At 36.7% G+C, this 23098-nt stretch overlaps 1 protein-coding gene across 1 annotated transcript in view; it reads right to left on the bottom strand.

Moving 5' to 3' along the window:
- Window positions 1-23098, bottom strand: part of LOC306862301 (ankyrin-1-like) — a gene marked incomplete at both ends in the record, with an annotated part of 70426 nt that overhangs the window by 19254 nt on the left and 28074 nt on the right. The window contains 22 exons of the mRNA XM_079405041.1: window positions 820-840; window positions 1614-1686; window positions 1857-1949; window positions 2251-2349; window positions 2460-2558; window positions 3712-3810; window positions 3977-4174; window positions 4314-4412; window positions 4520-4618; window positions 4891-5088; window positions 5170-5268; window positions 5448-5546; window positions 6523-6621; window positions 6757-6954; window positions 7057-7155; window positions 12225-12323; window positions 12410-12508; window positions 12728-12913; window positions 12986-13084; window positions 13178-13276; window positions 14457-14555; window positions 18010-18111. Coding sequence (XP_079261167.1) covers window positions 820-840; window positions 1614-1686; window positions 1857-1949; window positions 2251-2349; window positions 2460-2558; window positions 3712-3810; window positions 3977-4174; window positions 4314-4412; window positions 4520-4618; window positions 4891-5088; window positions 5170-5268; window positions 5448-5546; window positions 6523-6621; window positions 6757-6954; window positions 7057-7155; window positions 12225-12323; window positions 12410-12508; window positions 12728-12913; window positions 12986-13084; window positions 13178-13276; window positions 14457-14555; window positions 18010-18111 — 2455 coding nt within the window. The remainder of the gene's footprint in view (window positions 1-819; window positions 841-1613; window positions 1687-1856; window positions 1950-2250; window positions 2350-2459; window positions 2559-3711; window positions 3811-3976; window positions 4175-4313; window positions 4413-4519; window positions 4619-4890; window positions 5089-5169; window positions 5269-5447; window positions 5547-6522; window positions 6622-6756; window positions 6955-7056; window positions 7156-12224; window positions 12324-12409; window positions 12509-12727; window positions 12914-12985; window positions 13085-13177; window positions 13277-14456; window positions 14556-18009; window positions 18112-23098) is intronic.

The raw sequence follows: 23098 nt of genomic DNA, 5'->3' as shown, positions 1-23098 counted from the left end.
ACAGTTGATTTTGGAGCCCTCTGCTGAGTCAAATAATCATCATTAGTCAATTACTAAAATTATCCACTCCCAGTGTGACTCCCATAGTGTTTGGATAAAGAGAACCTCATCTATGGGTGTTTCTTAACTACAGGCACTATTATGTCCCAGTGGTTGATTTTTTTATTAATACAAACACATTTCAGCGTATCATTTTTTTATGTCTTTATTATTTATTTTTGATAGATTCCAAATACCTTTTATTAATTAAAATATTACAACTTTTATTGTTTTTTACTCATGTCCCAAAATATAAAAATTTGAAAAATAAGTATAAATATATAAACATATATAATATAATATAATAGTTTTCACTTGTCTTGTTGTACTTGTTTTACATATATACACATTAAATATAAAATAAACTATAAACTATAAATTAATATTTTTAAATATAATATAATATAATATAATATAATGTTGGAATTTGACTTGAAGAAAAAAGTTTTAAGTGTGTTTATTTATTGCACAGGGCCAAAAGTGCCCATAGTTGAAGTAACACCCTTAGAACAAACTGAGAACACAAAGTAAATTTCAGATGCAGTCCTGTCAATAATGGATCCACAAACACATGTTACCGTCAGTAAAGGAAAAGAAACATCATGACCACACGATGATGAGGGGCCGATGCCGTAATAACACGAAGTGACATGTTAGAATAGAGCACGGTTAGAGACTCGAGGGCCAGAGACAAGATGAGAGTGCTTGAAATGGGAGGCACACGTTTCACGAACCACTGAGAACCGGACAACCAAGTCAGAGAGAGGGAGACGCTCCTACCTAATGTTAGCTGAGCAACTCCTACAGCAGGAAGGAAGAAGGAACATTTCAGGCTGGCGATGCTACCGTAGATTTACAGTAGATTTAGATTATCATGAAATACTTGCTTTTTCAATCCATTACAGTACTGAATAAATGGAAATTTATCAATCATCTCTCAGAAGAAACAAACACATTTAATGATTAGTGCCAAGGAAGGGAAGGGATCAATGATAAATTGAATAGCCCTGCCTAAGCTTTTGCTTTCCAAACTTTCTTTCTTCTGTAAAACACATAAGGAAATATTTTGCAGAATGTCCAAGCTGCTCTTTTCTTTACAGTAAAATTAGGTGGCGACCAATGGCTCTCGAGCATCAAAAAAGCACCCCAAAAGTGTCATAAATGTGGTTCAATCCAATCAAGTGCTATATTCCAAATCTTTTGAAGCCATATGATAACTATGTGTGAAAAACAGAGTGAAATTTCAATTTAAATGCTTCACGTTATAGACAAAATCCTTTAATATACATAAATTATTCTATATGTGTAAATCACATTGTGCAGCCAAGTAAAGTAGTCAAAGCAGTACTATAAGTGTGATAACATCTCTAATCTCTAGTTCACTTCCGACTGTCACTTTTGGGATATGACCTACCAGCTCATCTGCCTACTGGCTTGTGTTTATAATCGAGAGTCTAGCACCAACCTCACGGCACTGAGACCTTGTCACAGCAGCTGAGAATCAATGCTTTAATGCGGCATTTACTGCAGTATGATCCTTCAGGCTAAATCCAATCTGAGCCACCCGTACACACCTTCATCTTCCGACACATCCAGTATTTCATCTACCGTCTCCGGGAAACTCATGCGATGCTTCTCGGTGGTGATCTGAGGGATAGAGAAGGGAATATATTAACAAATCGAGATGGCGAATGTTACACAAATCAAAGATGACGACCAGATTAACCAGAGATGAAAGATGATGAAATAAAAAGCCTTGAAGATTGAAATCACAAATTCAGAGCAGATAGTGTTAATGAGACGCAAACGGCTCTCACCATAGATACGGATTCCTCAGTCACCAGTTTCAGTACATCAATCACAGAGATGTAGCCTAGCCGCTTAGCGATACCCAGAGGTGACGTCCCATTCTTCCATAGATAACACAGTCAGGTTACTAAATCTCACATCTGTGTCTCATAATACAATATTTTATCTGTCTATATGAATAAATGATTATTACATATTAAAACATTAAATATAAAAGTTCATATAATATAATATATGTAAACTGAAGTTTCCAAATACTTTTTGGTTCACTGTACTCTGGTAATCAGCCATGCTGCTCTTTTCAGCAGGCTGATTATTAAATAACAGCTTGACAGCAAAAATATATTAAATTTGTTATGAGAAAAAAATTATTTTAAGTATGGGGGAAGAGGCTCTGCTCACAGTGGTGATTTCATTAGGGAGAGCTCCATGTTTTAGCAGCAGGGTGACGATGTCTGTATGACCCTGCTGGGCTGCTTGATGTAAAGGAGTGTATCCCAACTGGAAAAGACAGACAAGGGAAAATGAGATTGTAGAAATACATACTGACACTGAAAAGTGTGCGAAAAGAGGTCTGTGTAGTGTGTACAGGACAGAGTTGTAGCACTCACTCTTGTCTTGCAGTTAACATGTGCTTGCTGCTGGAGTAAGAACTTCACCATCTTTATGTTCCCATAATGACAAGCCACATGTAAGGGTGTGTAGCCCATCTAACAGAGAGAGAGATTTAAAAGGGTGAGAAGGAAAATAAGAACTGGGATACAAAATAAGTAGATTCCAGGGCATATGGACAATCAATGCCAGGTAATATTACAAAGTGTTTAAAAAACAATACATTTTAATGGGGTGAAGAATGAATTTAGAAAAAGTTAAAGATCATCACAGCACATCTTTCTGCACATCTCATTATCTCCCCGTAGTAGTGGTGTTTGCTAAAGCAAGCATTATTATTAGTATTGCTGATAGAGTTAGGATTTATTTTTTCAGAATATCAAAAAGAATATCAAAAAGAACTGAGAAAGCTTATCTGTCGTGCCCTTTATCAATCACTCAGAGCACCTCAGCAACTGCACAGCACCCTAAACAACTCTAAACACCTTAACCTGTTAACGTTCACCAGAGCGACGTCGCACTGAACGCTCTTTGTTTGCATGTGTCATTGTTTTCTAATAGAATAAATGAAACGGGACAAAGTTAATCTTGACAAACTATATATCATTCTGAGGGTCTAAGCCTCAAGCATCGACGACATTAACCATTAAGGGGACATTGGATGCGAAATTTACTTTTATGTTTGCATATACACTGAACAAAATTATAAACGCAACACTTTGCCCCCATTTTTCATGAGCTGAACTCAAAGATTTAAGACTTTTTCTATGTACACAAAAGGCCTATTTCTCTCAAATATTGTTCACAAATCTGTCCAAATCTGTATTAGTGAGCACTTCTCCTTTGCCGAGATAATCCATCCACCTCACAGGTGTGGCATATCAAGATGCTGATTAGACAGCATGATTATTGCACAGGTGTGCCTTAGGCTGGCTACAATAAGTCTCCTGGAAATCCTGTAGAATTCATCCAATCCGATGACGACTTCGAAACTCCTAAAGTGTTTCCACTTTTGTGTGCCATATGCATCCCACGTGTCTGAGGCTGAGACTACCGAAAACATAACATAGTTTTGATGAGATTTGCAACCTTATTCATATTTTCTTCCGTAAATGTAGATCTAGTAATGTTTGTCAATTTAGCAGTAGCACAAACTACATTGCACAAGGCTTTGAAGTCTAAATTCTAGGACATTCTACAGATGGCCCTGCTGAGTCCGTGTGTGTTTCTTTGTGCCTTGAAGTGTCTTACCCTTGAGGATGCATAGACTGAAGCACCCTGCTTCACCAGCATGTCTGCAATGCCCACATGACCTTCCTGAGCAACCAGGTGCAGAGGTGTTAGCCCATTCTGAACAAACACATACACAAAAAGAATATCAGAGGAATATTAAATGCATCCTTTCCATTCCTTGTGCTATATTCTTCCAACACATCTCAATCTTTTTTAGTTTTCTATTTATTCTCTCTCTGACGTAGACCAAATACTAATTAATCAAAGCTTAAGAGTGTATCACCTTGTTGCCCAGGTTAACATTGGCCTGTTTGGAGATGAGCAGTGCCACCATATCAGGTTGCCCCTCCTGTGATGCCAGGTGAAGCGGGGTGATGCCCTGTAGTGATTCTGAGTTGGCATTAGCGCCATACTGCAGCAGACTGCTTGCCACCTCTAGTTGGTTCTGCTTGGCTGCGATATGCAAGGCTGTGTAGCCGTTCTGTCAAATAGAAGAAAACTAAAAGTGACTGTTTTTCCTTGGACGGCTTTTGAAAGTGTGAAATAGACTGCAACCTTTAACGTCACAGCTCAGAATAGTCGCCTGCCAAGATCTTGTAATGTGTATATGTGCATCTTACTCTCGCTGTGCTGTGCGGAGAGCCGCCCTTGCTGACCAGCAGCTTGACTACATCAAGGTTGTTGTGATGGACGGCCACGTGCAAAGGGGTCAAGCCATTCTGAGAGAGGAGAGAGGAGACACATGGCCTCAGTCAGCCACCGCTGACCGTCATCTAATATTAGCAGACGAGTACTGAGATATCAGATATTTGTCTTGATGAATTACCTTTCCAGCTGCATTGGGATTGGCCCCTCTTTCCAAAAGCAGCTCCGCAACATCCACTTTCCCGTATTTACATGCTACATGTAGAGGAGTAAATCCTTTCTGTAAGAAAACACAGATATACACATTGAGAATGCAGATGAAGATGTGAATATTTTGTTGTTATTTATGTAAAAGACCCTTTGTTAAGCTCCGCCCACCTCTGTTACGGTTGCTAACTTAGTTACGGTTAGGCTTTACAGAATGTCGCATTTTTTGAATAATTTCTATTAAACACACAAAACTTCAATGGACAGCAACAGATGCTAAGGTGTGATTGGTCAGAAGCATTTTAAGGCGGGGTTTAGCAAAGGGTTAGCTAGAGAAAAAAAAACCTTGGTCATTTTGGTTTGTTGGGCATTCCCGTCGAGCAGGATGCGTGTGGTTTGGGCGTGTCCCTCGCGGGCAGCGATGTGCAAAGGAGTGTGACCTGCTGTGGTGGCCGCATCTGGATTGGCCTTATGCTCCAAGAGCAGCTTCACCAACTCCTTATGTCCCATTCGAGCCGCACAATGCAAGGGGGTTTGATCGTCCTGTGAAATGAAAGAAAGACGTGAGATTTTTATAACAAAAGCAGATAAATGAAGATAAAACAAGTTGTTTGTTCGGCATACCTTCGCTTTGGCATCCACCTGCGCGTTGTTTTGTAGCAGGAACTGAGCCACCTCACAGTGCCCCGCTCTGGCAGCCATGTGCAAAGGGGTCTCCACTTTCTACAATGGCACATTGAAATACAGTTTAGTTCAGAACATTTAGTTCTGAAAAGAAAACTGCGATCACTGCCATAATCGTTGTTAAAGACATTAGCCCATTTGTAAAGCAGAACAGCTGTGCCTTTGGGATTTGATTGTTGGGTATCTCTGCGGTTCTGAATAGATTACACAGTTCTTACCACATTAGATGCATTGGGTGAAGCTCCTCTCTGAAGCAGACTCTTCACTATATTGAGATGCCCCATGAATGCAGCCACATGAAGAGGGGTCAGACCCGACTAAAAGACAAGAACATGCATTTTCGCACTTTTAATGGTTCTGTTACTCATCAATGGATCAACAAAAATATAACATGTAATTTAATATAAACATAATATAATAATATTAATGATTTTGGTACGATTTCTAAATGTTATTGAAAAGACGGAACCAAAGCATGCACATCAATGACAAAAAATGCTCAAAATTAGGCACTCGACAGAAAAAATAATAAAAAAACAAACAAAAGTTGGCACACCAAAGGCTCCAAAAATGCACAAAGAATCTGACGAAGAGCTTGTGAGTGTGAAACATTACCTTGTGTAAAGTCCATTATTACATTTTTGGAGCCTATAGTGTGCCGAATTTTGTTTGTTGTTTGTTTTTAAGTGATATTGAAATAAATATTTTATGTTCACCAAGGCTTTATTTATCTGATAAAAAATACAGTAAAAACTGTAATATTGTAAAATGATATTACCAATTTAAAAAATATATATTTTTAAATACTTAAATCCTGTGATGGAAAAGCTGAATTTTCTAGTCTTCAGTGTCACATAATCCTCTGGAAATCATTCCAATATGCTGATTTGGAAGTATTTCTTATTACTATCAATGTTGAAAAAAGTTGTGCTGCTTAAAATTTTTGTGGAAACGGTGAAATATTTTTTATGATTCTTTGATAAACACAAAGTTCAAAAGAACAAAATTTATTTGAAATATAAAGCTTTTGTAACAAATGTGTTACTGTCATTTTTGATCAGTTTAATGCATCCTTGCTGAATAGAAGTACTAATTTCTTGAACAAATCTTACTGACCCCAAACTTTTGAAGGGAAGTGTATTATGTAATATAGTCTTGTGACGTAATCGTGACGATGTCACTGTTCATTCCTACACAGTCTTTCTATTTTCTACAAGGGCCAAGCTAAAGGCGTAGATGGTGCAAACTGAACAGAGGTTATCCATCAAAGTGACAGCTGGAGAGTAATCTGACCTCAGTCACGGCCTCCAGAGACGCTGAGTGCTTCAGCAGAAGGTCCATGGACCGCATGTGGTTCTTCTTGCAGGCAATGTGCAATGGAGTGAATCCATTCTGAAAGATATATACACTGTGTTCAGCTGTATGCTATTAAATGGCGGATATCAAACTCAGAATACGGAATATCAAATTCAGTTTGTTTTATGAATGTAATCAATTAAATGAATTGAAAACAACAGATCCACTAACCAGAGCACGAGCATTAGCTTTTGCCCCCTTGTCCAACAGCACTTTTACCATGCGGTGGTGCCCACAGTGGGCTGCAACATGCAGCGGGGTCAGGTGGTCCAGGGTGATGTCATCGATCTCTGCGTTGTATTGCAGCAGCTGCCTCACGCAGTCCATGTGATCACCCTGCGCTGCCATGTGGATGGGAGACAGGCCGTTCTGCAAGGAGGAAGACATTATTATCAATTGATCAGCATTATTATGGGATCAATAAAGCCAAAAATCCATTACTGTATGGCCCATCTAATATAGTTTGGTCACCTTGGTCTTGGCCTGAATGGGAGCACCCTGATCTAGCAGGATCTCCACCACACGAACATGACCGTTTCTGGCTGCGCAATGCAGTGGCGTCAGCTCATCCTGTAGACAACAGAAATAAACAATTTTGTAAATCCTCTGTATGAAGGATTTATCAGCCATGTTTCAGTGCATCCTACATGAGCTGCATTTTCTGTTCTTATTTATGTATGCATTAAAGCATACCATTAAAACAGCAAGTTGACACAAAGAGAAAATACCTGTTTTTCCCAAGAGGAAGTAAAATAGGTCATTCTCCATGAGCTAGACTTAAATAAGATTCAAGATTCAAGATTCAAGATTTTTATTTGTCACATACACCATTATACAGGGTATAACCAGCAGTGAAATGTAGGTAAGGTCCGCTCCAAGGACAGTGCAATTATATAGAATACAAATATTAAGAAAAAGAAAAGTAGAAAAAATAAGAGGAATAAAATTAAATAAAAGATAAAAAAAATATAAATATAAATGTGCAGGTCAGTACAGGTCAGTATGTTGTTGACTTAAATAGTAATAAGAGGAATGTGCAAAAAGAATGTGCAAAAAGTTGTCCAGGGTATTTAAATAGCAGCAATATGAGGTAGAGAAAAATTATGAATAGCTATTGATATGGTGATATTTACATGGAGTCAAGTGATGTTATGACACAGAGTTAGAGTTTAGGAGCCTGATGGCCTGGGGGAAGAAGCTCCTCCTAAGTCTCTCAGTTTTTGCCATCAGGCTACGGAAGCGCTTACCAGATGGAAGCAAAGTGAATAGACGGTTACCAGGGTGATTTGAGTCTTTGATGATTTTAACAGCTCTATTTTTGCAGCGTTTGAGGTAGATGTCCTGCAGAGAGGGGAGAGCAGACCCTGAGATGTGCTCAGCTAAGCGCACAACTCGCTGTAGTGCTTTGCAGTCCTGATTGGAGCTGTTTCCATACCACACTGAGATGCACTGAGTCAATACACTTTTTATGGTCCCTGAATAGAAAGTTTTCAGGATTGCTGGTGAGACCCTGAATTTCCTCAGCTGTCGCAGATGGTACAGTCTTTGCCTGGATTTCTTAACCTGTGTTTGGATGTGTGTAGTCCAAGTCAGGTTCTCGGAGATGTTTACACCGAGGTACTTGAAGTTACTCACCCTCTCCACAGGGGTCCCACTGATCATAAGAGGAGTGTAGGGCTGCTGCTGTCTCTTCCTAAAGTCCATGATCAGCTCTTTAGTTTTGCTCACATTCAGAGAGAGACAGTTGTCCTGGCACCATGATGTGAGACTCTCTACCTCATCCAAGTATGCGGTCTCATCGTTGTTGGAGATGAGGCCCAGAACCACAGTATCATCAGCAAATTTGACAATAGATGTGGAGCTGTGAGAGGACACACAGTCATGCGTGTAGAGAGAGTAGAGCAGGGGACTCAGGACACAGCCCTGTGGGGCTCCTACGTTGAGGGTGATGGAGTTTGAAATATTGAATATTGAATATTGAAATATTCAAGTCAGATTCAGCAGTCTCAGCAGTGCGATTTTTCATCTCAGTCAGTTCATAATGTCACTGTGAGATGTGACTACAGTTGGATAGATACTGTGAATTCAGTCTATTTAGATTTTTATGTTGTAATTTACTTTTTAGTTTGAATCATTTTTAACAGATGTAACTTTGTAATGTTTTATCTCTCATTTTATTTTAATTTTTTTCTATATGTTTATATTCTGGCCTGTGAAGGATTTTTCTGCATTTTATGAATGTGTGATATGTGACTAAAATGTTTTTTTGTTTTTTAAAATAAAATGTATTATATATATATATATATATATATATATATATATCGCAATTATTAATATTATAATTATATGTATTGCTTTTGTCATTACTTTGTCACTACATTATAGGAATGCACCGGGCCCGATACTGAGCTCCTGTACTCGTACTCTTAAAATGCCCCACGCCGATACCACACATGTGATAAGTGCCATATTCAGACAAAGAAATACAGACAACAGAACAACAGACAGCAGAATGGAGTTATTAGAGATTAAGGATGTCTACGAAGTATATGCATGCAATGAAATTAATCTTAAACATTCAGTATTGCCGGCTGTATAGCTGATGTGCGCGAGTTGATGGGCTAAGCAAAGCACGGTGAGTGGCTTGAGCGCGCGGCGGCGCAGATGCGCGAGCTCGTCGAGTGAATATCCCTTTCTCACAGACATCACAGTATAGTTTGTAGTTCGGTAGGATATGTCAAAAACAAGTAAGTAAAACAATACACGAGTTACTTAACGTTAGGGAGGGAGGGAGGGAGAGAGAGAGAGAGAGCGTGCGCGCACTTCTGTTGTGTGATCTTTATTGATGTTCGCTCACTTGGCACACGCATCATTTGGCTTAAAACTAAATCATAAATATTAGGCAATTTATAGGGGTATTCACTATAAACCATCATTTATTTTCAACCTTAAGCATACACGACATTCTGGCGAAAGTGAAACTAACAGCCTATGCGCTATGTTCTGTATTTGTCCCTCTCATTCTGCACCAGAACAAATGTGCGCACGTTGCGCGCGTTTTTCTTGGTTCATGAGTGATTATGCATTATATGAGTGGCTTTGGAATATAAATTGCAGCACGTTTCAGATGAAAAAAAACAACTTTTATTTCTGAAAATATCACAGTTAGAAGATTTATAACGAGTGGTTCCCTGCATTATTACAGCAAAACGCGTAATTACAGTACTGAGCCGCTGCAATGGAGCAGCTCTAATGCTATTAAATTAAAGATGATGTACCATAGAGCAAAAAAATGAACAGTGAAAGTAAAAAAAACTTGTAAAATATATTTTAATGGGCATAATTAAGTGTGAAAATAACCGAAGACATTATACAGTCAAATCAAAATAAAGTAAACTGTGACATATTATAACCAAAAATTCTTCATACAGTGGACTACCAGTAAAATGTTTACAAATTTGGGACAAAAAAATGAGTCAGACCGAGTCTGAAAAAACTGAAGTTCAGGTTTACATGAACCTGGTTGACAGCATGCCTGGGAGACTACAGGCTGTCATTAAGGCTAAGGGTTGCCCGACAGAGTATTGATAGTTGTGTAAAAGTATTGGAACAGTAAAGACAAAATTGCTCTGTTGGCTGTGGAGTCAAGACATTTGCAAATATGATTAAAAGATGAATATGAGACAAAACTACAGAATGTCACATTTTATTATTAGCATTTCAACACATACATGTTTTACCAAATAAAAAGAACAGCACTTTTAGAGTTCATCCCACTCATTGATGTGAGCATAAGTATTGGGACAGTTGAACATAAGGCAGATATAAAAGATTAAAAGCTATAATTTATATAGTTGCAGATCCCTTGTGCACAACCACAGCAGTGAGTCTGTGACCCATAGACATCACCAGACTCTTGGTCTCATCCTTTGAAATACTTTCCCCAGCCTTTAATGCAGCCAATCCCAATTGTTGCTTGTTTTGGGGAGTTTCTGCCTTTACTCTCCTCTTCAGCTGGTGAAATTCATGTTCAATCGGATTTAAATCTGGAGATTGACTTGGGCAATCTAAGACTTTCCATTTCTTTGCCCTTATAAATTCCTTGACTGAACTGGCAGGGTGTTTTGGGTCATTGTCCTGATGCAATATGAAGCACTTCCCAATGAATCTGGGGGCATTTTCTTGAATATTGGTAGGCAAGATGGTTTTGTACTCTTCCAAATTCATTCTGCTACTGTCATCATACATTAAGTCATCAGTAAAGTTGAGAGGGCCTGTTCCAGAGACAGCCATACATGCCCATGCCATGACAACACCTCCACCATGCTTTACAGATGAGGCTGTATGCTTGGGATCATTTGGAGTTCCCTTTTTGTCTCCACATTTTTGCTTTCCCATCACTTAGATAAAGGTTCATCTTTGTCTCATCGGTCCATAAACACAGTTCCAAAACTCTTCTGGCTCACCTTTGTGCTTTTATGCACAACTCTAATCTTGCCTTTCTAGTTTTGGAGTTGGTCAGCGGTTCAATCTTGCTGTGTAGCATCTGTAATTCTGTCAAAGTCTCCTGAGGACAGTAGATTGTCAGAGCATCACCCCAGCTTTCTGGAAGTTGTTGGTGATTTTACAGACACGTCTTTCAGGGTTAATTTTCACAGCTTTTATGATTTGTCTGTCATCAACTACTATTGTTTTCTCAGCCGATCAGGTCTTTGTTGGTTGTTGGTGTCGCTGGTGGTTTCCAAACTCTTGATTTCTCATGCCCTTTGTTTTTGCTATAGCTCTAATTGACTTCCTCTTTTCTTTTAGCATCCAAATTGCTTGCTTTTTTCTCAGAGTCAACTCCCTCATCTTCATCCTGGTTTGTGTGTCATCGTCGATTGCAGGATTCAGAATGCAGAAGTAATGGATATAACTGATACGACACATTTCCTGCTTTTAATATCTGAAGAATTAATGCAACAGGACACAGCTGATCACTTATAAAGACCTGTGAGGCAACTGTTCCAATACTTATGCTCACATCAGATAGAGGGATGAAACTCTAAAAGTGCTGAACTTCTTAGCTGGTAAAACATCTATGTGTTGAATCACCCAATAATAAAATGTGACATTCTGTAGTTTTGTCTCATATTCATCTTTTAATCATATTTGTAATTGTCTTGACTCCACAGCCAACAGAGCAATTTTGTCTTTACTGTTCCAATACTTTTGGAGGGCACTGTATATTTCTTAAAGATATACATGTATGTGTGTATATTTATTATTATGTTTGTAACATTTCTATTATGTAAGCAATTTTATTTTGAATGCAATTAATCACGATTAATCATTTTGACAGCACTAATTTTATATCATTTGTAAGTCGCTTTGGATAAAAGTGTCTGCTAAATGACTAAATAAATAAAATAAATAAATATGCAAAATATTTATCAAATATTTATGAAATTTTCTTTGAGGTTTAAATTTTTTTTCAAGTGTTTCATCTAATATTTATATTTTATTTTATTTCATCTTTATTTCAATTAATGAAAATTATTTTTATTAGTTTTAGTTTGAGTTAACAATAACAACATTGCAAACTGAGATAATAAAATTGAATATGAAAATATTTTGCACATCCCTAATGGATACTACACCTGTGTCTTGGCATCTATCTGAGCTCCTCTGTCCAACAGAAGCCGCACCATAATCACATTCCCCCTCCTGGAAGCGATATGTATTGGAGTAATGCCATTCTTCAAGAGAAAAGGAGAGAAAGTGAGAAGTTCATGAAATCTTTCACATAATAGTATGAAGCACTTAACGTGAGAGCTGCACTGACCTTCGGCGTAAAGTTCACATTGGCTCCTCTGTTTAACAAAAGCTGTGCGACACTGAGATTCTCATAATGGGCTGCGATGTGGAGAGGAGTAAAGCCGGTCTACGGGAAAAGAGTGTAGCATTTCATTGATTCAGTGTATGTACAAAACAGCAACACCTACGCTGATGGATCTTTAAACAAAGTCACTTCTGTTTATCTTGTCACATAGTCATCACTGCAATTACAAGCCAAGAGCAGCTGCATTGAGCTCAGTGAGTCATGATGCGTAATCTCACTCGTGGTGAGATAAAAACCTTTCAGATGTGCACAAACACATACTTTGCTGAGGACATCTGGGTTTGGGTCGTTCTGCAGCAGTACGGCAGCAGTGCGCGTGTCGTCATTGCGTGCCGCGATGTGCAAGGCCGGCAGACGCACTTTGCCCTTGGTGCCATAGTTTATCAGGAGGGCCACCACGTTCTCGTGACCCTGCTGAAGAGCTACCGCCAAAGGAGTAAAGCCATCCTGGAGGGTGAAATCAAGAGTTGTAGGGTCACTTGGGTTTGATATCTGCTGAGTTTTGATCGTGTCACTCACCTCAGTTGGAAGGCTCTGATTGGCTCCATGTTCAAGTAGATATTTCACCACTTCTAAGTGGTTCTCCTGTGCTGCCATGTACAGGGGACTGAAACCTTTCTGTAGAATACAAAATGACAGCAAATAACAAATTAAACTTCTCATCAACATGTTTCTAGGTTTGCTGATTCATGTTTTGAGGCTCAGACTAACCTGAGACTGGGCATTGACGTTGGCACCATAATTGATCAGTTCAGCAACCACTTTCTCTTGACCGGCCAGAGCAGCAATATGAAGGGCGGTATTCCCTTTCTGCAAGATGAATAGTCATGTAAATACAATACAGAGAAAGATCCGACAATGCATGTTAAATACTTTTATAGCATATATAGTATTTTGAAAAAATTTCATTTGATTTTATTGCTTTTACTTGGTTTTATTTTTGCTTGTTTTAAGGGCTATGCAATTGCAAATGCAAAATTCATTATTAATAATTTGATACAATGTACTTATTGTGTACATTTCTATTGCACTTATACTTTACAACATACCTGCTTGTAATTACATCTGTAAGTAATTTCTGTAATTACATTCATAGTTACACTTTTGACCCATCCCTTACACCTTAGCCCACCCTTAAACCTACCCATACCACCAAACCTGTACTTAACCTTACCTGTATCCCACCTCAATAGCAGCAAAAGTGTTTTGCAATACAATATGAACACAATAAGTACGCTGTACTTATTTTTGATGTAAGTACATAGTAGTTAAGGCCACCTAATATAAAGTGGGACCATATAATTTGATTCAGAATTCTGTAACATTCTGATTGATTACAGCAACAAAGAGTACAAACCACTTTTTATGATTGGAATTTAGTCAGTTAATCTTAATTTATTTTGTCTTGTTTGTCCTAAAGATATAATATTAGTTTTATTGATTTTTTTATTGAAATGTCTTGTATTTTGACCTGTGAAGCACTTTTACCAACATTTTGTGTGAATGGTGCTTTAGAAATAAAATGCATTATGATTTCAATTTAATAGAAATGCTAATTGTTTTTGTGAGTCTGTCAGTCAGGTGGCATTAGTGGGAGGGACATTCTCATTCTACAGATTTCTTTGGACAAAAAAAAAAAAAAAAATGTAATGAAAGACAAGTCATTAATATTTTTTATTAATTTTCCCAGATGAGATAAACTGTATGTTTTAAATACACAAATTTGCAATTTTGTCAACATTTCATATTTCAAATCATAGGAATGATGAGAAAAGTTGCTTATTACTTTTTCAAAACCAACATAAATGGCCATATTAAATAAATAGTTATTTATTAATAGAGATATTAAGAATAAATATTTCTTCCACTGCGTAACAGTTAATATCTGTAGCAGTTAATATCTGTAGGCTAATAACTGTTTACTGAACTATCACATTTCTAAATCTGTTTTTGGCCTGCTTGAGGAAGCCTGATTTAGATTTAGATTTACCTTTGTAGTAGTCTCCAAGTCAATTCCATTGTGCAGCAGCTCCAGCACCATCTTAACATGGCCTTCTTTGGAGGCCAAGTGCAACCCGTTAAGCCCATTCTACGAATACAAGAGAAAACATGAGGCTCTAAAAAACCCGGTCTCAAAAAAAGCCCACCCTGACACATCTCAAGTCTATCTCTTTATCTCTCCACGTCTACCTGTCATATGACTCACTGAGAGGAGGACAGCCTAAAAATAACACAGTTAAGCACTGAGACAGATCTACAGATCTGTGGAGCTCTCATTAAACAGGGCGTGAAAATAGAGCGGTGAAACAGACAAAAAGTCGGGAGAGGTAAAGGCGCATGGTACAGTGTGTGCTTCTGTAGAGAAGCTGGCTGTGTAGTTTGGAGCAGCCATAGGGGGCTCTGCACTGCTAGTCTGACTGGAATCCCCTTCATACTGCAGTGTCACTCATCTCTAATGAGCAGCTACTGCAGCTGCACAGTGCATGCGCAGAGGAGAAGAAGACAGAACGGAGATGGAGGGGTGCTTGCAGACGGTGTGGAGGAGGCGTTGATGAAAACAGCCACACGTTCCGACTAAGCATTAATATTCTCTGGATGCGCTTCATAATATCTTGGGAAATAATGCACAGTATTGAAAGCCATGCTCAGCGCTATACGTTCAGGATCGGCAGCACTGGTTCATGTTATATTGTTTGGAAATACATCCCTAAATAAATTTTCTATGGTCAATTTTCAAAACAAGTATATAAAAATATATAATGAAATACATATGCCATTCAAAATCTTAGGATAGGTAATATTTTCTTTTTAAAGAAATTATTTTATTTAGCAAGGATGCATTAAATGGATCAAAAGTGACAGTACATACTTTTACATTATTTGATACAAATAAATAAATAAATTATAATATTATAATAATATAATAATTAATAAAATAAAATTAAAATAAATAAATATATATATATTCATGTGAATAACATTTTAAAAAAATGCTTACCTACCTCAAACTTTTTAACAGTAGTACGTATATATTTGTAAAACAAATTATGACTTTAGGTGATAAAAAAAAAAAATCTTAAAATAAAATAAAAAAGTGAAAACTAATTAAATTTGAATAAAGTCATATTTGTACAAATTGGCGGTTAGAATGAACAATCTAGTCAAGGAGTTGTTAGTCAGCAATCAGGGATAGTTCACCCTGAACTCCCAATTCTGTCATCATTTCATGGCTAAATAAGGTCACATTTGCTTAAAAGACTTCAAATGACTACAAAAGTAGCAATTCTGAAGAAATTCTGATCATGAAAAGCTTCTAAAAGGGTGAAAAATCATTACAATTTACATGCATTTGGTATACACAATTATGCACAGCCACTTACAGTGCATTAAATACCTTTTTTAATAAAAAAAAGCATCATAAAAGTGGTCCAAAAGATTACTGCAGAAGAATAGATGTCAAGATTTTCAGTGAATAATGAATTAATTTTCACTTCTGTATAATTACTGTTAAAGTGAAATTTATTGTGCTTCAATTCTTGTTGCAAATAGCTTTTCAAAAAAAGACCTATTGTCCATATTAGCAATTTGATCTAATTCATAGATTATTTTTAGCTATATCATCATTAGATCTTAATAGATGAAAAGGCTTAACAACATTAGTACCATTTACAGCCATTAGTTAGTCATCTGTAAAATAAAGAAATTACACTCTAGGACAAGACCATCAATTGTCTAAATATCTCATTAAATCTCATAACAATTACCTGCTTAGAGCTGAGGTGGAAATTAAGCACATGCTCTGATATTTAAACTACGGTTTTGCTGATTCTCAAATTTTCTCTAGTCCCAAAGCCCCCGTACCAAGGGCTTAATCCGTTGCACTGTCAAAACCGGTCTAAGCGCCTCACAAAATGTGTTGCGACAGCACAGAGAAATTCACGCTGTGATATCAGCATCACACAAGAGACATATACCTTCAGTTGAACCAAACACGTAACTATAAAAACCTCCAAGATGCATGGAAATGTAGTCTAGGTTGCATATCGGAGACCGCTGCAGGTTCCCAATGGAATCCTGTCTGCGAATGATGTTATAAGGTGCTGTAGTAGTCGATGTGTGAGTGTGTGTGCTGGGAGCATACAGAGTGGGCGTTCATTTTCAGAGCTTTTCAATGCGGGAAGTCAGCCAGCCGCTTTGGTCCATTCACTAACCCGTCTCTAAGAACCAAACATAGCTCTTCTGCAAATATCACAATATGCTATTTAAAGCAAGTAACACTGAGTGTTATGATGCAAGTGGGTGCAAAAGCGTGACTGGTGAGGGGGTTAGAGGAGGAAGACGTGCTGGCGACATTAATTACGGCAATTTACTGATTAGGGCATTGAACACAGCTCTGCATTGACACTGTAAACACAGCTGTACTGTCCAACCACAAGAACATTGGGGGGTTAATACAGACAAGAAAACACACACTGGCACAGGCAAACAAACACACACAGATGTGGATCCTAATCTACAAGATGATGAATTTATAGCTCTAAATAGCAATTTCTGAATTTAGGCCGTACTATTAATGGGCTTCAAAGTTACTTTGGGCTTTCAAGGCATGGATGTGAGACTGGCATTGTCATGCAGCTGCTAAAGTGTTCAGAGTGATTTTAACCCTTCTCTTGTGTTCAAAAACTGGGTATAACTTCTGTGTTAGGGGTCAAATAGGGGACCTACAATGGTTTCCTTGCATTTGCCTAAAATCAACACTTTGATTCATGTAAGAGACTAAAAATATAAAATACATTAAGAATTTTAATAATTCCTTTCCATTTGTGATGTGTTATTTCTATTGTGTGAGGAGATAATTTGACCTACTGTACATACCTACATTTTTAAGTGCGCAATTCCTGCATAGACACATTTAAAAAAATATATAGAAATTATACTTATTATAGCTGTGCAAATGACTAGATATTTTGATGGTGAAACTCAATTAGAAAAAGGAACACTGAATTTTCCTTAGATGAGTCTTCCTCAGAATGTTTGTGTTTGAGTCTTAAAATTCTCATATATTTCATATTTTATACTTGTGGTACAATTCCTATCTGTAATAATTTTAATAGTGCTGTCAAACGATTAACTGCGATTAATCGCATCCAAAATAAAAGTTTTTGTTTACATAATATATAAATATATAAAGTATATATATAATAAGAATATACAAATACACACATGCATGTATATATTTAAGAAAAATACGTTATGTTTATATATTAAATATATTTATATTTAATATAAATTCTATGAATATAAATATATACATGTAAATATTTTCAAAATATATACTGTATGTGTATGTATTTATATATGCATAATAAATATACACAGTACACACACACATATTATATTATAAAAACAAAAACTTTTATTTTGGATGTGATTAATTGCGATTAATCATTTGACAGTACTAAATCTTAAACATACTACTCACACAAACACATTCACATACACTCACATGCTTGATGACATTGCAGCATGGATTTTTGTCTCACCTGATTGGCTATGTTGACATTTATTCCGTTTTTGAGATGGTCCAGAGCCTTTTCCAGATTACCTGAGCGTGCAGCACGGAGGAAACTGGTTGATGTATCTGCCTGAAAATAGATAAGAGAGAACAGGAAATGAAAACTAAATCCAAATTTTAATCGACAAATGGAGTGTTACATTACAGGGGTTTTTTGCACAAGCTCTTTTGGATGTTTAGCACTTAATATAACATCAGTGATACAGACTGACTTACAGCTCTAATTAGGAATTCCTTCTGTGTTGTGCATGTCCACAGAGAAGATGGGAAGATCTGGTTTCAGCCGGCTCATATAACAGCAACCCATCAGTTACTGAATCAGTTTTTCTCTGTGTAAAATCATCTAAGGAGTGTGAGGCCACTAAAGACATATCGGCATTTGCTTTAAAGCTGGAGTGCGTAATTTTCTAAAAATATTTTCTTGTAAACTAGCTAATTTTGTGGAAACAAAGTAAGATTATTGTACTGAATGTTGATTTTCTTGACAGGTGAATCAAAAAATTAGAGCATCTCGACCAGCCCAAAATAGCAACATTGGCTCAACCAATGGTGTGGGTTTGTGGGCGGAACTATCTGGTACTTGACCAATGGCATAGGGTGTCTTTGTGAAAAAGCATTATTTTTGAAACTCCATTTAATAATGGTAGTGGTTCAGGAATCACACAGTATGGCTTTAAATATCACTAAATGATAAAAATGAATAAAAAAATTGTGTTTAATAAAAATATATATAATGTTTACAATTATATATTTATTCATCACATTTTAAAATATTATTTAGGAGCTATGACCTATGAATCAGACCTAATTTCTTCTCATACATCTGTATTAATGTTCCCTGTTAATCTAAGTTCTTTGTTATTTATTATCTATCATCTGTGCCGGTCTCTCTCTTTGTCAGTTTGTCTGTCTACATAGCGTTCCTCTTGATCTCAGCTGTTCCTTTCTCAGTGGAATAGCTAACAACCTCCATACCTACTGTTCCCAACCCTCCCTTTCGTCTTTTTCTCTCCCTCCTGTAGCGTTCATGCTAATGTGTCCAGAACAGAGAGTTTTTCTGGTTTCCATATGCACTGAAATATTTCAAAAGCATGACTATATCATCCTCTTCATTTTGTGGCTTCGGCTCCCTACCCAGAATTCTTCATTCTTGCTGCTCGGTATTAAAAACTCCATGAGTGATATTTTGTGGTTTTCATTACGATGACTAATACAATTTGCTCTGATGTGGTCACAGTTATATTGAGTACTTGAATTGATTTGTCAGATACTCTGCAGTCTAGAAATTGTTTGATTGTCTCTGCTCTGTGATTCAGTGGGTATGATTGACAGGCCGCCCCCCCCCCCCCCATGGAAGATGTGGATGCAATACTGAGTGAGGTGAAAGAAGTAATTTTGAACCCTCATTTGCTCAGTCGTCAGGTGACAGCATAGCAAAATGCATCCATCAACATGACTGTGCAGTAATAGTGTGTATGTGTGCGCCATCATATCTTACAGAAAGGAACTGCTGAATCACTTTAGGATTTTATTTTATTTTTAGACCAACATCAATTTCCTTCCCACCTCTTTTTGAACAGTCATTCTTTATCAATCATTATCCACAATCAGCCTGCTGAATTTTTTGTGATTCACGTATTCTTTAATCATACTGATACTCATCTGGAAGTTTTCTTCTCTTTCACACAAAAGACAAACACAAAGTTACCATCATCGTTCTGTTAATATATTTGAGCTAGAAATTGTCTGCCCTTTCTGTAGTAATACATTCACTAATACACTAATATATTTTGTGGTATCTAATGGTATTGAGTTGACACTCAGAACGCAGAGTTGTTACTTTTTTGATAGATCTTGAACAACTTTGAGAAGTGTTTTGGGTCATTATCTTCCTGAAAAATTAATGTCCACCTCAAACATAATTCTGATGGATTGACTTGTCTCTGAGGTACTGAAAAGGACATGCTGGTTGATCTTGTCATGGGCTTGGAACCAAATTGTCATCAGCATGAAACTGGCACAGCTCCCGCTATCATGACACAGCCTTCTTCAAGCTTGACATTGTGAATGTGTTTTTAGTACCTGGTGACAAATGGTAAACGAATTGACAATATAATTACTCAGACGATGGCCGGTGTTTATATATACTGTGTGTGTGTGCATGTTTATGTGGTTTATGAGGACACAAATTTGTATAATGACATGGGTATGACAGAGGTATTACAATATGAAGATGGTTTATGAGGACACTGCCTATGTCCCCGTAATTCAAAAGGCTTAAAAAACATACTAAATGGTGTTTTTTTGAAAATCTAAAAATGCACAAAGTCTCCTGTGAGGGCTAAGTTTAGGTGTAGGGTTGGTGTAGGGCAATAGAACACACAGTTTGTTCAGTATAAAAACCATTACGCCTATGGAGAGTCGCCATAAACCACAAAAACCTATATATATATATATATATATATATATACACATACATACAGTCATGGCCAAAAATATCGGCACCCTTGGTAAATATGATCAAAGAAGGCTGTGAAAATTAATCTGCATTGTTAATACTTTTGATCTTTTATTTAAAAAAAAATCACAAAAATCTTTTCTTTTTCACAAAATCACAAAAAAACCTTTCATTGGATAATAAGAATTTAAAATGAGGGGAAATATCATTATGAAATAAATGTTTTTTTCTCTAATACACATTGGCCACAATTAACGGCACCCTTTTATTCAATACTTTTTTAAACAATTCGCCAGTTGAACAGCTCTAAATTGTCTCCTATAATGCCTGATGAGGTTAGAGACCACCTGACAAGAGATCAGAGACCATTCCTTCATCCAGAATCTCTTCAGATTCCCAGCTCCATGTTGGTGCTTCTTCTCTTCAGTTCACCTCACTCATTTTCTTCAGGGTTCAGGTCAGAGGACTGGAATGGTCATTGCAGAACCTTGGTTTTGTGCTCAGTGACCCATTTTTGTGTTGTTTTTGAGGTTTGTGTTTGGATTATTGTCCGGTTGGAAGATCCAAACATGGCCCATTATAAGATTTCTAACAGAGTCAGTCACTTGTTGATTTTTTATCTGTTGGTATTTGATAGAATCCATGATGCCATGTGTCAAACATGTCCAGGACCTGCAGCAGAAATATAGGCCCACAACATTGTACACATGGGGTACTTTTTATCCCTGTGTTCACCAAACCCATCTTGAGTGTTTGCTGCAAAAAAGCTAATTTTTTAGTTTCATCTGACCATAGAAGCCAGTCCCATTTGAAGTTCCAGTCGTGTCTGACAACTGAATATGCTGGAGATTGTTTTTGGATGAGCTAGGAGAATTTTTCTTGAAACCCTCCCAAACAACATGTGGTGATGTAGGGGCTGTTTGACAATTTTTTTTAAGGTTTTCTGACCCCGAGACTCGTGAAGCTCAATTATCTTTTGCTGCACATCAGAAATACATTCTTTGGTTTTTCTCATTGTGATGGATGATTAAGGGAATTTGGGCTTTGTTTTCCCTCCTACTTATATTTCTGTGAAACAGGAAGCCATGGCTGGATAATTTCATCTTCATAATCACCCTGGAGTCCTCAAAATTGTGATTATGAATGGGAATATACTTCTGAGAAAAACATTAATTACATAATGATATTTCCCCCCTATTTAACATTTTTATTATCCAATGAAAGGTTACATTTTCATGATTTTTTTTAATTTTCAAAGATCAAAAGGATTAACAATGCAGATTAATTTTCACAGCCTTCTTTGATCATATTTACCAAGGGTGCCAATATTTTTGGCTATGACTGTATATATATACATTCTAACGTTCAGAAGTTTGGGGTTGGTAAGATTTTTTTTATGTTTTTGAAAGAAGTCACTTTTGCTCACCGAGGCTGCATGTATGCATCAAAAACACAGTAAAAATAGTAATACTGTGAAATATGATTACAGATGGAAGAAATGTTATCTATTTTAATATATTTTAAAATGTAATTTATTTCTCTGATGCAAAGCTGAATTCTCAGCAGCCATTACTCCAGTCTTTAGTGTCACATGATCCGTCTTCCTTTCTGGGTGCTAAAGAAACATTTATTATTATTATCATCATTGTTGACAGTTGTTTTTCTTTTTTTTGATTGATTGATTGATTGATTGATTGATTGATTGATTGATTGATTGATTGATTGATTGAAAGAAACTGTGATGCACATTTGGATTCTTGGACTAATAGAAAGTCTTGTTTTGAAATAGAAATCATTTGTAACATTATAAATATCACTTTTTTCTCAATTTAATACATCCTTGCCAAATAAAATGATAGCTTTTTTATTAAATGTAATAACTGGATTTTAAATGTTTTATTAAAAAAAATCTTACAGACCCCAAATGTTTCAATGGAACTATATATATAATTATATATATATATATCATTATTATTTTATTTATTTTTATTATTATTTTAATAACATCTTTGTCCACTTATTTTTCATTCATCACATATTAAACCACTTTGACTTTAAATATTTCAAAACATGAATATTTTAATGAAGATTTGCATATCAGTTCATACATCCGTGTATGTGTTTTGTGTATACTGACTTGCGCTCATTCTTATTGTTTGATATAGTCTATATTATCCCTTTGTAATCTCCTCAGTACATCTGCTGATAATGTATGTGACATTCTGACAGATATCGGCAATCAGAAGCCACAGAAGGAGATGATCCCTGAGTGAGCTTTTACCGCAAAAACCATCTGATAAAAACACAAAAACAGGCACTTAAACACACACAGGATCTCATGTTAAGCATATGAATAAATTCACACACATAATATACAGTATAAGAGCCATTAAGAATGAGAGAATGATGAAGAAACACTACAGGAACACTAGAGAAGCTAACTGAAGTTATTAGCCACATCACAACATTTAAACACATGACCTGCCACCAGATCCACAGCAACCACAAGAGTACCACAGACAGAAACGATTAAGAAGCCACAACAGCACACACGATTTGTCAGGAAAGAGGGAAGTAAAGTGTTGAGAGGCAGTACTAA

Source organism: Barbus barbus (genome assembly GCF_936440315.1).
Source record: "Barbus barbus genome assembly, chromosome: 43".
Classification (NCBI taxonomy): domain Eukaryota; kingdom Metazoa; phylum Chordata; class Actinopteri; order Cypriniformes; family Cyprinidae; genus Barbus; species Barbus barbus.
The sequence above is the reverse complement of the archived record's forward strand: the minus strand, read 5'-3'. Positions and strand labels throughout refer to the sequence as shown.